The sequence below is a fragment of the Mauremys mutica genome, chromosome 7 (assembly GCF_020497125.1).
Source record: "Mauremys mutica isolate MM-2020 ecotype Southern chromosome 7, ASM2049712v1, whole genome shotgun sequence".
Classification (NCBI taxonomy): domain Eukaryota; kingdom Metazoa; phylum Chordata; order Testudines; family Geoemydidae; genus Mauremys; species Mauremys mutica.
The window spans coordinates 61,583,851-61,599,272 of NC_059078.1; the positions used below are offsets into that span (position 1 = coordinate 61,583,851).

Sequence of the window (15,422 nt, forward strand, 5' to 3'; positions counted from 1 at the left end):
GTTCTTTTTGCCAATACTTGTCAGTGTCTCTTTTTTGAAAGTATAAGGAATGGACTAGGAGTGGACTTAAAAAAAATTATTTATGCATCCTACTTGGCATTTAATCCAGCCAACATGGGCAAGATTTTCCAGAGCTCAGCCAGATTTCCAAAGAGCCTAGCTGCCATTTAGCCACAGATTTTTCCAAAGTGCTCAGTGCTCAACAAGCTGAGCTTTTATTGACAACCTGGCCCTTGATGCGGGTGCTGATGGCTTCGGAAAATCTACCCCAAGCCAGCTTGAGGATTCATTGATCCTATTTCAGCTGGGATTTCATTTCTTTTCCTTGAGATGCTTGTTTTCTCTTTGACACTGATCCCTCGCTCCAGAGCTCTCCCGGTAGGCTGTTCAGTCAGGAAATCCCCAGCCACGCACACCAAAAGGTTAGGGTGCTTTGAAGTTGCACTGTGTATAACACAGCTAGTTATTGTTGCTCTGCAGTGGAAAGTTTTGGCAAACTAAAAGAGACTGTCTGTATTTCTGTCTCTTGCACAGTGCCAAAATAGCAGCAACAAATATATAATAATAATATGGAGCTAGTTGCATAGTGCTCCCGGGTGGATGAAATCGGCATGCCCTTTGGGTTAGCGCCACTGGATGGTGCATCAGGAAACGGCCTCCTACCTGCCCCTTGTGGGCTGCTTCAAGATCCAGAGGAATAAGGAGGGAACTGTTTCCCCAGAATGCTGGGGCTGCAAGCCTGCCTGGGTATTATGTGGGCTGCACAAGGGGAAAGACTCCCATGCCGCCTGCCTCACTGCACCTCCGTGTAAGGACCAGACCAAACTTGGTCCTCAGACTAAACGAGAATTAATGTGCATGGGAGAGTAAGTTACACGGTAGTAACTGGGTCTGAGCCTACCTCCGAGGACATCTGTGCTGGGGTAACTTATGTGCCGAGGGAGCCGGGACAAGTTGTTACCTGCAACAGCTTAGACTCACTTTGATTTACCACTAATTGTTGCCTATGAATCAATGAATAGTGGGAGCAATTTTCAGGAGTGTCTGATGAGCACAAGTTCCATTGAAGGATCCTGGGAATTTTACTCCTGAGTCACTTGGGTGCTTTTGAAAATTCCACTTTTTAAGACCCTCCTTCCCCCCACGAAGATAAATAGTCACCTTGGGAGACAATGAACGTGTCAGTGTTTAAAGGCTTCCTCTCTTTAACAGGGCCAGATTTATCCCTGTTGTAACTCCGGGGACTTCAGTGGTTTTGTCCCATAGATCATAGGGGACGTCATGGTGGAATGAGCGTACAGAAGCCCAAGTGAGAGAGGTGGAGTGGAAGGGACAAGTGTCTTGTACCAGCCATGTGCCAGATCATGCTTTGCTGTGTTTTAACAGGTCATGGAGAACACCTTTTCCCAAAAGGAAACTGTCATCAGCACCCTGTACAGCAGTTTAAACCGAGCCATCCTGTATTGTCTGTCCAGGCCACAGCAATCACTGCCTGAACAGCTGAGTCTCCTGAACATCCTCCACACCCTGCAGGAACAGTGGGACATCATCTTTGCAACTTACAACTCAAATATTAGCTTCACCATCTGCCTTATGAACTGTCTGTGTCAGCTGAGCTCTGGGAGGTACATGCACTGCACTCGGTGTGACTTCTGATTAATTTTCTCTCCTGATATTTATTGCAGTGGGCGGTGCACACAGAAGAGGAAAGATTTCACATGCTCTTTCAAGGTCCTGGTGCCAAAGGCTCTGAACTGTGGAAGTTGAGATCACTCAGTGCCTTGCAGGATCTGAGATTTAGGATGTACTACATCCTAACAAATCACTGGCCCAATCTAATAGTCTGGTACTACATGTGTAATTGCTTACATGGGTGCACAGTTCCTTCCTGGTTTGCTCCCATTAAAATTACTAAAGTGAGCGGCATGTGGGTTTTTTTCCCCTCATTAAAGTTTTTGACAAAAACATAAAACACATTTCTTAATTTCAGTTTCAACAAGACAAAAAATATTTTAAAATGTCAATAGTTTTACAAGAACCTGAAAGTGTTCAGTTGAAAATGGCATGTTTTTGTGAAAAATCCTGTGTAGTCAAAAAATTGTTTTCCCATTAAAAATACATTTTAATGGAACAACTTCTACCATTTATATTGCTATGGTGTTGTCTAACAATATATACAGTGGTATGTATAATGAGGAGCACCAGCTATTAGCAACGGAACTCTTGATTTCCATTTGTTATTTTGAAAAGTGATTGAGTAAACCTCCAGAAAACACCCAACTGATCTGAATTTTATCTGACCTGTCTAAAACCTCTGATGACTCAGAACTTGGTCTAGAACAGGGGTCAGCAACCTTTCAGAAGTGCTGTGCCGAGTCTTCATTTATTCACTCTACTTTAAGGTTTCACGTGCCAGTAATACATGTTAATGTTTTTAGAAGGTCTCTTTCTACAAGTCTATAATATATAACTAAACTATTGTTGTATGTAAAGTAAATAAGGTTTTTAAAATGTTTAAGAAGCTTCATTTAAAATTAAATTAAAATGCAGAGGCCCCAGGACTGGTGGCCAGGACCCAGGCAGTGTGAGTGCCACTGAAAATCAGCACGCGTGCCATAGGTTGCCTAGCTTTCCCATGATGTGTTGGCACTGCCCCTTCCAGCTGAGGCCAGAACATGCAATTGCAGAGACTAGACCGGGGCCCAGTCTGCAAGTATGTCTCCAGACTTCAACTATCCCTCCAAATCTAGGGATGTTTTTTTGTGGACATGGTCCTACACCCATTGACTTCACTGGGAGTCTTGTCCTTGGTTTCAATGGGTGCAGGATCAGACTCTGTGAGAAGGTTATGGGATGGCTGACCAGCGTTGGTGCAGGTTTTGAAGTTGTCAGGGAATGTTTTGTTGCATGGCAGTTCGGGTTCATTGGGAGCTGACCTGTGAGAGTTTTTCTCTGTTTGGTGTGTGGGAAAACTAGCAGTCGGCATTGTTGGTGTAATTTTTGTGCGTGATTTCCGCAGTGGTCACTGGGTTTCTGGTAACACCATGGCTTCTTTTGTAACATGGGTAGCAACTTTCATTATAAACTAATGAACAGCTTTGTGGGGAAATAGGTGTAGGGGCCAGCTACAACATTCAGATCCGAGGCCACTTCAGAGGTGATCGGGGTAGGCTTATAGCAGAGAGAAACGTGCAAATGAAAAATGAGTGAGCAGATCATTTCTGAACCTTCTAACCTTGATGACAACAACAACACAAAAGAGCATGCGTGGATGTCACTTGTATCTGGGGAAGGTCATGGCTGGTTCCTATTTCATCCAAATGGCTTTGTTCTTCCCTAGTTATGATGTTTTGTGCTTGGATTCTGGGGTTTTCTGCTGCTGCATGAAATTCTCCAGAAAGCAAAAATGAAGCGGGGAGGGAAGGGAATCATTACTGGGTACGATCTCTGTAAAGGAGACAGGCAAGGCAGAACAAAAAGAAGGAATTCTAGGAATAACAGAGAAACTAATCAGGGCTCCTCTTTCATTTCTATACGCTGTGAAACTAGGCACCACTGCAGCACCCTACCCCTAAGCATCTCAAAGCACATTTACAATAGTGCCAGTGCATTGCCACTCCTGTGACGGGTGAGGAATATGCACAGAGATGCTCCTGGTCATACAGTGAGTCCTTGTCCTGACTCATCCCTCGCACTGACCATTAGATCGTGCTGCTGCTTGTGAACTGCAGAAAAGCAGACTGCTGCAGTGATTTCATCCTCAAGAATTCTGCACACAGAAAGGCCTCAGGAGGTATGGATGGAATTTAAAGGCACCACAACGAAAGCCAGATGAAAGGAAATGCCCCCCCAACATACTGTTAACCTGAGGAGCTCACTGCTGCAGGATAATATTGAAGCAATTGTTTAGTAGGCAAAACAGGATTAGATAGCTAAGGAATCGGTGAAAGCTCCTGAGGGCAAACAGGGACTACCCTGTAGAGTGTATAACAGAGATTCTTCAACTGCTACTGTGAATTGGATTTTTATGAGCATTTTTATGCATCTGCTGAGCCTTCCCAGCAATGTACAGATTACAATTGGCCTCTGCTGATGAGAAAAACAGTTGCAGTTGCATGATCTTGGATTGATTTTACTGGGATTGACCTATGAACTCCTCACCAGATGGGAGTCTGGAAATCATTTTTCCCCATGATATAATACTGTTATTCAGATGCATTATATGTGCATAGAGGTGGCCATTCTCTGGGGGCATCTGTTACTGGTTAATTTTGGAGACTGAGGACTCAGATGGACCATTCTGCTCCAGCATGGCAGTTCCTGTGCTGCTAGATTAAAGCAAATAAAGCCAATGCATGAGTCTTTTAAAGCATCTCTGAGTTCATTGCTATTATTATTGCTTCTTGGGCACCGGGGATGAAGTCCTGACTCTGTTGAAATCAATGGGAGTTTTGGTGATGACTTCAGCGGTGCTAGGAATCCCCCCTCCAGCATGTTGACTTTTCTCAGAGGTGATGTACCCAAGGAATTCTTACTGACTTTAGTTGCAGAGTAACTTTGGAGTCTTTTTGGCAAAAGAAGCAAGTGCTTGGCATTTCTTTATTCATCAGAATGGTGCTAGAACTAGTCACTTTCTGTGCTCTGTAGAGGTTTAGGAATCCATTTAATGTATCCTATATAAACTGAATCCAGTGAAACAACAGAACATTTGAGGTGGGCCACTTTTCCACATGGCTTTTCCAGATCTGTTTTTGTTCTTATTCCAATTTGATAATTCCTAGACAAAAACTGTTAAGATGGAGTTAAGGTTGAGAGTATGTAGCTGTAATGTAAAGGTAAAAAACATTATAACAACACTGCAATTACCCTAAAACCAGCCCAACAAACCCAGGAAATTCAGGGTTACTGTTACCTTCACATCTTTGGATTACTTTTAAGTGTAAGAAATGCCTACATAAGGCACCAAAACAGACTTAAGTCCTGTAGTGATGCCATCCAATAACAAACCACTATGATTAGGCATTGTAGTGTTTGTGGACCTACATTAAATGGAATTGATTTTTAGACAGATCAAATTTTTTCCCCATTATTCTTCTGTTTATGGCATCACTACAAGGCAGAGTTAAGGTTGTTCATATGCATTAACTGTCCATTTCTTACCTTACCATGGTTGGATTTCTTTTAACTGTCACCTTACCTCTGAATTTCCTGCCTCCTCCTACTCCGTACTGTGATAAACTCACTCCAAAAAAGTTTACGAACATAAGAACGGTCATGCTGGGTCAAACCAAAGGTCCATTTACCCCAGTATCCTGTCTTCCAACAGCAGCCAATGCCAGGTGCCCCAGAGGGAATGAACAGAGCAGGTAATCATGAAGTGATCCATCCCCTGTTGCCCATTCCCAGCTTCTGGCAAACAGAGGCTAGGGACACCATCCCTGCCCATCCTGGCTAATAGCCATTGATGGACCTATCCTCCATGAATTTATCTAGTTCTTATAGCTCACAAGAGAGAGCGATCGGTGTGATGGTGGCAAACACTATTGGGCCATTATCGGTCATCAGAAGCTCAATTGTGGCTCTGTAGTGATTGTACCTCCTACCTTAAGTACAGAACGGGAGGCAATGTGGCCTAATGGGTAGAGCACTGGACTGGGACTTTGGGGATCTGGGCTCTATTCCCAGCTTAGCTATTAGCATGCTAGGTGATGTTGGTCCAATCACTGTGCCTCTGTGTGCCTCAGTTTACCCTCTGTAAAATTAGACTAATGCTATTAACCTCCATTGTAAAGTGCTTTGAGAGCTACAAATAGAAAGTGCTGTGGACTCTGATTATTGTAGATACAGAGGGTGGGGAATATTTGCTTTTGAGTAAAGAGGTTAGGTGGAAATCCCTGGAGTGTGCAGTGTTCATTTTCCTTGTGTTGATGGGATGCTGAAGGTGTCTGTGTTTCTCATGCCGCCTGTTGTTCTGTTTTCTCCAGCTATCCAGAAGGGTTTGGAGTGGATGCAAAACCAACACTGGCTTCCTATCGCCAAATTTTCCTGGCTCCGAGTGAAGAGGAAAAGGGAAGAGGGGACAGTCACCCTGCTCCAGGCGATGGTAACGTATGACCCAAGGAATTCACTGTCCCCAGAGGAGCACGACAAGGAGCAGGTCTAAAGAGACCTTCCAAGCAACTTAGATAAGTACTTGGAAATAGGAAAGACATGGCGTCTCTCTAATACCTTTGGACCAGCACACCTACAGCAACACTGCATGCAACAATGGAAATAACATGATATTTTGCTGTGTAACAGCTACCTCAGAGGACAGAGGGAGCTGTGATGTGGTGGTCAGAGAATGATAGTAGGTGCTAGTATCTCCACATTCCTAGTTCCAGTTCTGATCCTGAGATCTGCTGTGGTGCTGGGGGGAAAAAAAAAAATCTCACTGTGCCTCCGTTTCCCCATCTGTGAAATGGGTACAATAAGCCTTCTATCGTACATAAGCCCCTGTGAGGATTGGTGGTGCCACAAATGCTGTCACTTTGCAGAAACAACGGCAGCTGACAGCAGGAGGCTCAGATATTCCAATTTTAATTAAAAGCTTCATTTCCCACCCCTCTGCTGGGAGAGGAGAGACTTGACTCCGTGGGCTGCTGCGCTGAATTGGGGATTTGAAGCAGCTTTTCAGTGCAGTTTACTTTACTTTAAAAGGCTCTCTGTTCTAAAAGAGCTGCCACTCTCATTCTGCTCAGCGCAGCAGCCTACGGAGCCTCCCACGGCGAGTCGCCCCTCTCCCAGCACAGGGGTGGGAAAGGGCCTGCACTGGGAAATGAAGCTTTTAATTAAAATTGACATTTCTGAGCCTCCCCCTGTCAGCTGCTGTTGTTCCTGCAAAGTGACAGTATTTGTGGCACCAGCAGTCTGGCAGCCCAGCCAACTGGGAGAGCAGGACACTTGGCAATTTCTACCTTGGTCTAGCACTTGTTAAATATCAGGAAATTTCACAAGGGGTTATTTTAGTTCACTTACTCCAGCTTCTCTTTAAGGCAGTGTAAGCTATCTCTGCTTTCCACAGATTACTCACACCAGAGGTTATTGTCCAAACTATACCCCCCCATACACACCCTTTTGGGGTTTCCTGTTATTTTTAGATAACCACAAACATAAACCCTATCCTGACTTCCCTTTAGAGCTGGCTATTTCTAAGATTTTTCCCTGCTGAACTTTTTAACCCTCCCCTGAGTTCTCCTTTGCCTTAGAGAGATGCTCAATTTTTTATACTCATGCTGTGATCCAATTGGTCTGGTTTCCAGAGTGAGTCAGCAAAATAGCTCTGCATCTCCATGTAGAACATCCAGTCACAATGGTCACAACAGTTTTACAGTCCCTGATGTGTGGCTCACATCCTGCCAGGGTTTCTACTGATGCTGTCTCAAGGATTAAAAAATGTCCTGTACATGCTTTAAATGTTATACATAAAATGTTAAATGTCCACAGACAGCTGATCAGGTGCTTATCCAGAACAGTGCATGATGGGGTCAGCTGTTATTCCCACTGGTATTTTGGGGGTTGGATATGGAGGAAGAAAGGTCCTATTGTTTTTCCACAAGGCAGTCATTAGTGAAGCTAAGAGGCCTTTGCAGATAGTGCACAAAATGGTGATAATCTAGAGTAACTCCAGTGGCTTCAATAGAGTCACTCCAGATTGGCACCAGTATAACAGTATAACCAGAGACACTTTTGGCTCCTATGCTGCTGACTTCACATTCTCAAACAGAAGGTCATTCCTCGTTGACAACTCTTTGGTTTCTAGTTCAGCAAGAGATTCTGAAAACAGTCGAAGTCATCTGGAAGCAGCTCATTTCCCAGAGGTGGCAGGTCCTGGAGGACACCTACAAGATGGATCTCTCTGTGAAGCCGGGAGACAGAGAGAAGGAAGTGAAGATAGCTGAGATCACTCCTCTGTGGGAAGAGACGATGACGAAGGCTTGGCAGCACTTCATAGGTCTCTGTTCTTTAATGGAGCACTTACCTCAGTGAGCAAAAGCATTGCAGGAAGCATCCCGATTAATGGAAGGATGCTGATGCCTCAGTTATAGTCTCCCATTGCACATCACAGGCCAGATACCTTGGGTCCTCACTCTGTGTTTTTTCTCAGTCTAACTCCAGAGTTTGAGGGAGGGATTCTGTCCCACACGCCAGCCCCTTTACACTGCTCTGGTGATGTACAGGGACTGACTTGGTTCCACAAGGAGCTGGAAGAGGATTCCCCTGGTGCAACCACACAGCATAGGGCTCCTCAGAAATGGGCATGCCAGGGCCAGAGGGGAGCCTTGGCAGCATATACCACTGCAGTGATTCTGGGCTGTTCCAGATTGAAGAGCAGCTGTTAGGAAGCTGCTGTCCATTAGAGCATTCCCAGGGCTGCTCTAATTTATGCCGGGGCCATTTTGGCCCCCTGAAGCAGCCCACAATCCCAAAGGCACAAAGCAACCATTGCTTCCCATCCCCAGGGGATCTTACACCCCCAGGAATAAGTACCAGCCTGAATATAAACTGAGTAAGGGCTGAGTAGAGCCCTATACAAATCTCACCCACAGACATTTGGAGATAAGCAGAGGGAGCTTCTCAGCAAATGAATGACCTCATGATTCCTGACATTCCTTGCAGTATTTGAAAAGCCTGAGACGCTCTTAAGGGTTTGCCTAATGGTGCTTCCCATCTCCCCAGAGGATGGCACTTGGAGATGTTGGGTTAATTTGCCTCCAGTGTCATTCTCTTGAGGTCAATAAGTTTACACCCGGGGTACATTGGACTCCATTAGTTTTGTTAGAAAGAAAGTAGTACATTTGGGTTGGTGGGGATGAGGTGGGGCTTACCCTAGCCAAGCTTATGGAGATACTAAAATAGGGCTTTGTAGTAGAAGCTGGTTGCAACTGTGTTTGGCCACAGAATTGTACAGTGTATGGTCTGAGGTAGTACATGGTCCATCGGCTACAGGGCCTGAGAAGCACATGCTGATGAGCGAGTGGGATAGCACAGGGACAAAGCCCATGGAGTTTCCACCATGATACTGGGTCACGTCCCATGCAGATGCCAGCCTGCCACTCATGCTCAAGACCTGGGTCCACCTTTCCTTCCTAAGCATTTTATTTTCTGGTCTACAGCATCTGAGAAGAAGACTCTCCAAAGTAAAGCATCACCAGCCCAGTTCCAGAGCAAGCCCAGTTCCTGGAGTGAAAGCTTGTCTTCGGCTAGGAAGTTGATGCCTGGCAAGAATGTAAAAGAAACAGTGTGCAAATCTGAGGTAACTTCTGTTTCCCTATTATCATCCTACATCACCCCTCGGAAGCCTTGGGAGGATGCCATTAAGGATGGCTGGGTTCAGGAGGCATCAGCTAAGGTTGCCTGAGGTGTTCTCATATAGATCACATTAGTAATTATATAATTATAGGGATAAGTATAGTAGTAATTATAGGCATCTGTATTACCATTAAGCTTCCTTTCATAGATGTTCAGGCTAGAAATGACCATCATGGTGATCTTGTCTGACCTCCTGCATAGAAGAGGCCAGAGAACCTCACCCAGCTTTAAGCCCAGGTCTTGTAGTTGACCTCTAGGCTCTCCTTTTAATCTTAGCAGGCTTGGTTCCAATCTCTTTATTAAAAGGCTTTTAATCAAGTAAGGCTTTCATTTAGCAAGACGCTTAATCACACACCTAAATTTATGCCTGTGATTAGTCCTAGTGGGTTTAAAGTTAGGTGTGTGCTTACACACCTTGCTGCATGGAGGCCTAATTGCAGAAAATAAGAATAGAACATTGCACTCTTCCAGTGAGGAGAGGAGTGAGGCATTCCCAGGTGTTGCTGCTACTTTTGGCTTAGATCACTGTGTGGACCTCATCCCTCTGTTGTGGTACACCCCTCCCCTGCCCCCATCAGCTGCCTCCATGGCACTATCCTCTCCTCCTCTGCCCACACTGGAGGCCCCTCCTGTGGGACTAGGTAGGCTGGGAGGGGGAATGTGTATACCAGACATGGGGCCAGAGAGGAAGGATGCATTTCACTGCCCCACCAGCTTCACAGCTGTTCTCAGGGAAAGACAAGGACAGCCAGACTGTCCATGCAGCTCCCCAAGAGGAGTGAGTCTGGGTTAGTTGGGATCGGACCGTGTTAGCAGAGTATTCCTATCCTCTCTGGCTGAGAAACAGTAATGGGGTCATGGCTCCCTCCAAGCACCTAGCGGACACTTGTCCATACCACCAATAAAGAGCACAGGTTAGCGGCTGTTAGCAGGCCCTTCTTAAACAGCCCCCGGCCTAGAGCGGCGGAGGATGCTGCAGGGCAGGGTGCAGTGTGCTGATAGGGTATCCTGGGCAATGCGTCCCAGCCTCAAGGATCCTGGATGTAATCCACTGGTGAATGTGTTACCGGTCTCCACCCTCCCTTGCTGATTGGCAGAGGAGATGGCTCTGTTATAGCCCCAGCTAGGGTGCCTGGGCTCCTTAGGTCAAGCTGCACCTCCTTATGCTTTTATCTGTGGGGAGGTCCCCGGTTCAGTCCCCAGTGTGTCGGCCAAGATGGTGGCCCTCATATAACCACAGTGCTCACCAAGGTTTCTCTGAATAATGTCCTACTCACTGCTTAAGATCTCTTTGTTGGTTACAGAGCGAGCAACTTCTTCCCAGGTACACATGTAGCCTGTGATGTCATGCTGCCAGAGCACCGACTATTTGCCCTGGGGTCTGTTTAATTATTTTTTAAAATTAATTTTGATTATTACAGCTGATTACACCTCAGTGAGCAATGTAATTGATATTTGTTAATGTATCCCAAGGAACATTTTGTACAACATGCTTTTTGCTGTTGAAGGTTAAAGACTCCGTTATTGGTTTTTCCCTAAATATGCCCACATCATTAGTTCCTCCAGTGAAAAGGTTGCCATCTGGAAAAGGCAGCACGGAGACATTATTCAGGCACAAGTGCATGAAATTGGTGTTTCTGCATCTTCTGTCTCTCTTCTGCAAGGGAGAGGCTTGTAATTAAAGGAGCTGGGTTGGAGGAAACATTACTCATTCGGTGTTATTCCTTATCATGTCAGCGACTGACAGCTCTGCAGCACTGACAAATTGTTCCTCGCATTGAGACACAAAATGACAATTCCAAATGTTCTTCTCCCTCCAACTTCTCTTTGCGAGAGTTAACAGCACTTTTCAGCCAGACCTACTTGAGAGACGAGAAAATGGATCATCAAGCTTCTCTGCAGCCTGCAACAGTCCCTCTATCCAGGATCCATTCATAGAGTATAGGGGGGAATCTCCAGAAGTGCCTAAGTGAGTTAGGAACAGAGATCACATTGGCAGTCATTGTGTTCCCAACTCACTTAGATGCCTTTGACACTCTCATCCCATGGAGCTCATTGGCAAAGTTCCCTTTGACTTCAGTGAATGGAGCCCATGGTATAGTTGCAGATATAATATAACTCATGGGGCCAGATCCATCTCTATCTTCTTCAGTGGCACTGCTCATGTGAGTAAGGGTGGACAGGAGTTGGCCTTTGGTCGGGTTGGCTGCTGCTTTGGTACAGTTCCCAGAACTGGTTTAGCTAAATATTAATGAATGGGAATACCTGCTGCCCAGTTGGGACCATATGGAAATGTTGCTTAGTGAGCAGCCTACCGGCAGTGCCTAGGGTTACGTGGAATTGAACTCGGTATCAAATTTTGACCTCTGCTCTTTTCTCCCTATTGCCAAATAAAGTCTATGGAGAAGGAGAAAGGAGGATGACATGTAGGGAGTCTCACTTGTGTCTTTGCATTTGTTTTCAGTGCTATATTGTGCACTGTGTTATGTCTTTTCATGCTGCTTGAAAAGCTCAGATTCTTCTCTTAATCAGTAGAGCTAATTGGTCAGGATGTCAGGTCCTCACCCAGGGGGTCCGAATCAAGAGGATTACAGTGTATTTATGAAGGGGAAATGAAGCCTGAGATCAAACTCTCTATATCCGAAGCCTATTATTAATGAACCTGTCAGTCTCGTAGGTGATACGTATGGCCAATGTTTTCAAATTTAGGGCCTTTTTTAAAAAAAAAAATTGCCACATAACATTATGCTTTGAACTCCACATTTAGCCACTAAATAAAAGTGACCTAGTTTCAGAGGGTGCTGAGCACTTGCAACTTCTCAATTAATTTTAGTGGCTGGTGGGGGTGCTTAGCAGCTGTGAAAAACAGGCCATTTTTATGTAGGTGGCTATCTTTAGGCACCTCAGTTTTGTAGCCTATTGGACTAACCTGATTGTGTGTGTGTGTATGTATGTATAGATAGATAGATATCTTTTTATTTGATGTATTGTATTAGGTTTATAGATTTGTATTAAAATAAGTTTGGCAAGAGACCTACAGGCCACATTCTGTACGTTAAGCTAAAGCAAAGTTAGCATATCTATATTAAGACCTTTTATTCAGAAAGCAAAGTTGACCTATATTTTGTTATCTAAATAGATGAGTACCCATGCCTATGTCTATGACCTTTTATTTAGACTGATAGACAATGACAAATGGCATAGGGGGGTTTTCCCACAGACTTAACACGTACACCACAAGATACTGATGTGCATACATACCTGTCATCAATACGCACATACATACTAGCCTATGAGGTAAGTGTACCCTAACATTTCTGTGGGTGAGTAATGAAATTTGGGCATAAGAGGAAGGAGGTCTGGTATTTGCCCTATAAAAGAGGTAACCACCTCAATAGAGGATCTCCATTTTCTCACTAGCTTTAGTTCTCCATTTTTCTTTTTATCTCCATTTCTCACTTACTTCTTCCACTCTATCTATCTACGATGACTGCTACTATTTGTAGGCTAAACTTGTTCTTCTTAAACTTTAAGTTTCAAGGGAACTAGGCTAAGCTTGGTTTCCCTAAGTTTTATTCTTTGTTCATTAGGTTTTGATTTAAGTTTAAGATAGTCAAGTAAACCCTAGTCAGATTTAACAGCTCTTAGCATTTTCTAAGCACTGCATCCCTCACTCAAGAATTGAGAAACCTGAACTGCAAGGCTGGTCCTGTGTCTCTTACCATCAGGTTATCAAGGAAGGGTGTGAGTATATTAACCAAAGCTTTGTTGCATATAATACTATATTCTCATATGTATCTTTAGAATAGCAGTAATGCAATTGTAACTTCGTAACTCTTGAGTATTTTACCTTTTACTTACTATTATTGATTTTAATAAAAAGTCTTTAAGGCCATATCTGTCTCAGTGTGAGCTTCCTGTCATACCCCTGAGGGTCCTTTATGAATTCTGTGAAGCCTTTATTCAGGACAAGAACTTTTATCTTCTGATCAAACAGATTGGTGAGCCTAAACCCATACTAATTATTGTTAATATTAATTATTATTAATATTATTATTAAAATAAAATAAAATTACATTAATAAACTAAATTCCCATATTATCCAAATTAATATAATCAGTACACCCTAAATCAGGCTACAGGCTGGCGAGCCAGGCAGGAGTCTCGAGGAGTGTGTGACAGGAATTTTCAGGGATTCCAGGCATCCTTAGACCCCTGAACATCTCACCTGAGACATAAGTAAAGAGTTAGAATTACAGGGAGTTAGAGAGCAAGATTTGTGTGTCTTGCTAACTCACTCTTGAGAGCACAGGAACCTGATTTCCTGTGGCTGCGTCTTGGTAGCAAGCCCAGTATTTCTGTTTTGTATTGTGGTTTAACTTAAAGTTTTGACTTATAAGTTTTGAATTTAATCTTGCAAGATAAAGTAATAGTTATGTTATTTAATGTGATACGTGCATTTAAGGGGCTTTGTTGGAGGTTGAAGTTGTAACGAATGGTACCGATAAGATATAAGCAGTAGCGTCGGGCCCGATGACCCACACTGAGTGGTGGCAGGGTAGTTGATAAATCTATGTATTAATTGTCGCCAAGAGGCCGCAATAACTCAGAACTTGTATAGTTCTTCAGTCCCCACAACTCTCCCGGGCTGCACCTCTGATCCATCTGCCTCAGTATCCCCAGCTGTTTGGCAGGTCCCAACAGAGGGAAAAGACCTCTCGATCAGCTATGGATGGCTTCAATTCCCAGCTCAGTCACGGGCTGTGGCTGGCCCTCCACAGGAGCTTCCCAAGCAGGTCCTTCCCCTGCAGCCTCCAGCCCAGAATGAGCTGGGTTCCCTCCCTTTATACTACTAGAGCACTTGGAGCATGCCCAGTCTTGCCAGGGAGGCGGGACTGCCTCTGTGAATAACATGGGCTTAACCCTGTCTGGGCTAGTGCAGGGTAAGCAGACTCCATCACAGTAAGATAAGATAAAAAATGTACGACCACTGGTTAAATAGTAGGGAAAAAACCCTTAAAACCCAAACATCCTAGCACCAAGTACAAAATTCCTGTTTCTTTTTACTCAGGGCTAAGTTCTGTGGACCGTAATTGAGCAAAAGTCCTGTTGGAATCAAGGGGAAATTTTCCTGAGTCAGTAAAAACTCTGTGAGGACCTCATGATTTACCTCACAGAAACCAGAGATGGAAGGGCTCTGGCTGGGTTATTAAATTTAATCCTCTGCTCCCCAGAATGTAGCTAATGGAAGGTGGAGAATTACCTGTATTTGATGTGAATAAAAATATATTCTAATAACTCCCCCCCCCCCCCCCCGAAAATTGTTGTTCACAAAAGAATCCTAATCCATTGAGCTGGGCTGATTTACACCAGCTGAGGATCTGGCTCTCCATTCCTGCTGCACCTTTCACCCCAAGATCTCAAAGTGTTTTACAAACAATCCAACCCCCATTCCCACTGCCCGGCTGTTCATCAGTGGGTACGCTAATGGGCAGAGTTCTCTCATTCATGCCCCAGCTCTGTCCACTAGCCCCCCACCCTCCGTGCATTTGTTGCAGAACATGTGCAGGGTTAAAGAAGAGTTTGCAAAGCTGATTAATGGTGTTTGTGGGAGGAGGGAGAGAATGAGCACAGTCTGGTAATTGCTCCATTTTTCCTACTTGGAAGCCTGAATAACCATACAAGAGCACTGTGCCAAGCCAAGCGGTTCTTTGAGATCTGTCAGCTGGCAGGGGTGGAAGGATTTTCCCATGTCTAGCTCCATTCCTGCCTTTCAGAGCCATCTCAGAGGGGAGAGTTGGATGAGAGCTTATCTTCCTCGAGGGCTCTCATGCTTGGTCCTGCAGGGTTCTGATCTGCCAGCCAGTCCGTTGACCCTCAGGACATCTGCTTGCGCAGGATTTTGCTGTTGGGGGAAGGAGTACCAGGGTTATATTTATATTTGATTTTAGGGTGAATGTTGGCTGATTAATTTTGTTTAGCTCCTTTAACAAACTGCATGGGCTGCCAGAGACAATTGTAGTGGGTTCCTTATTCTTTATCTAGTTCAGTGTGTATGTTCTTTTTTTTTT

At 44.5% G+C, this 15,422-nt stretch overlaps 1 protein-coding gene across 3 annotated transcripts in view; it reads left to right on the forward strand.

Moving 5' to 3' along the window:
• Window positions 1–15,422, forward strand: part of WDFY4 (WDFY family member 4) — a 285,705-nt gene that overhangs the window by 162,165 nt on the left and 108,118 nt on the right. For all 3 annotated transcript variants that reach the window (XM_045025801.1, XM_045025800.1, XM_045025802.1), the window contains 4 exons: window positions 1,387–1,625; window positions 5,985–6,103; window positions 7,802–7,993; window positions 9,156–9,295. In XM_045025801.1, coding sequence (XP_044881736.1) covers window positions 1,387–1,625; window positions 5,985–6,103; window positions 7,802–7,993; window positions 9,156–9,295 — 690 coding nt within the window. The remainder of the gene's footprint in view (window positions 1–1,386; window positions 1,626–5,984; window positions 6,104–7,801; window positions 7,994–9,155; window positions 9,296–15,422) is intronic.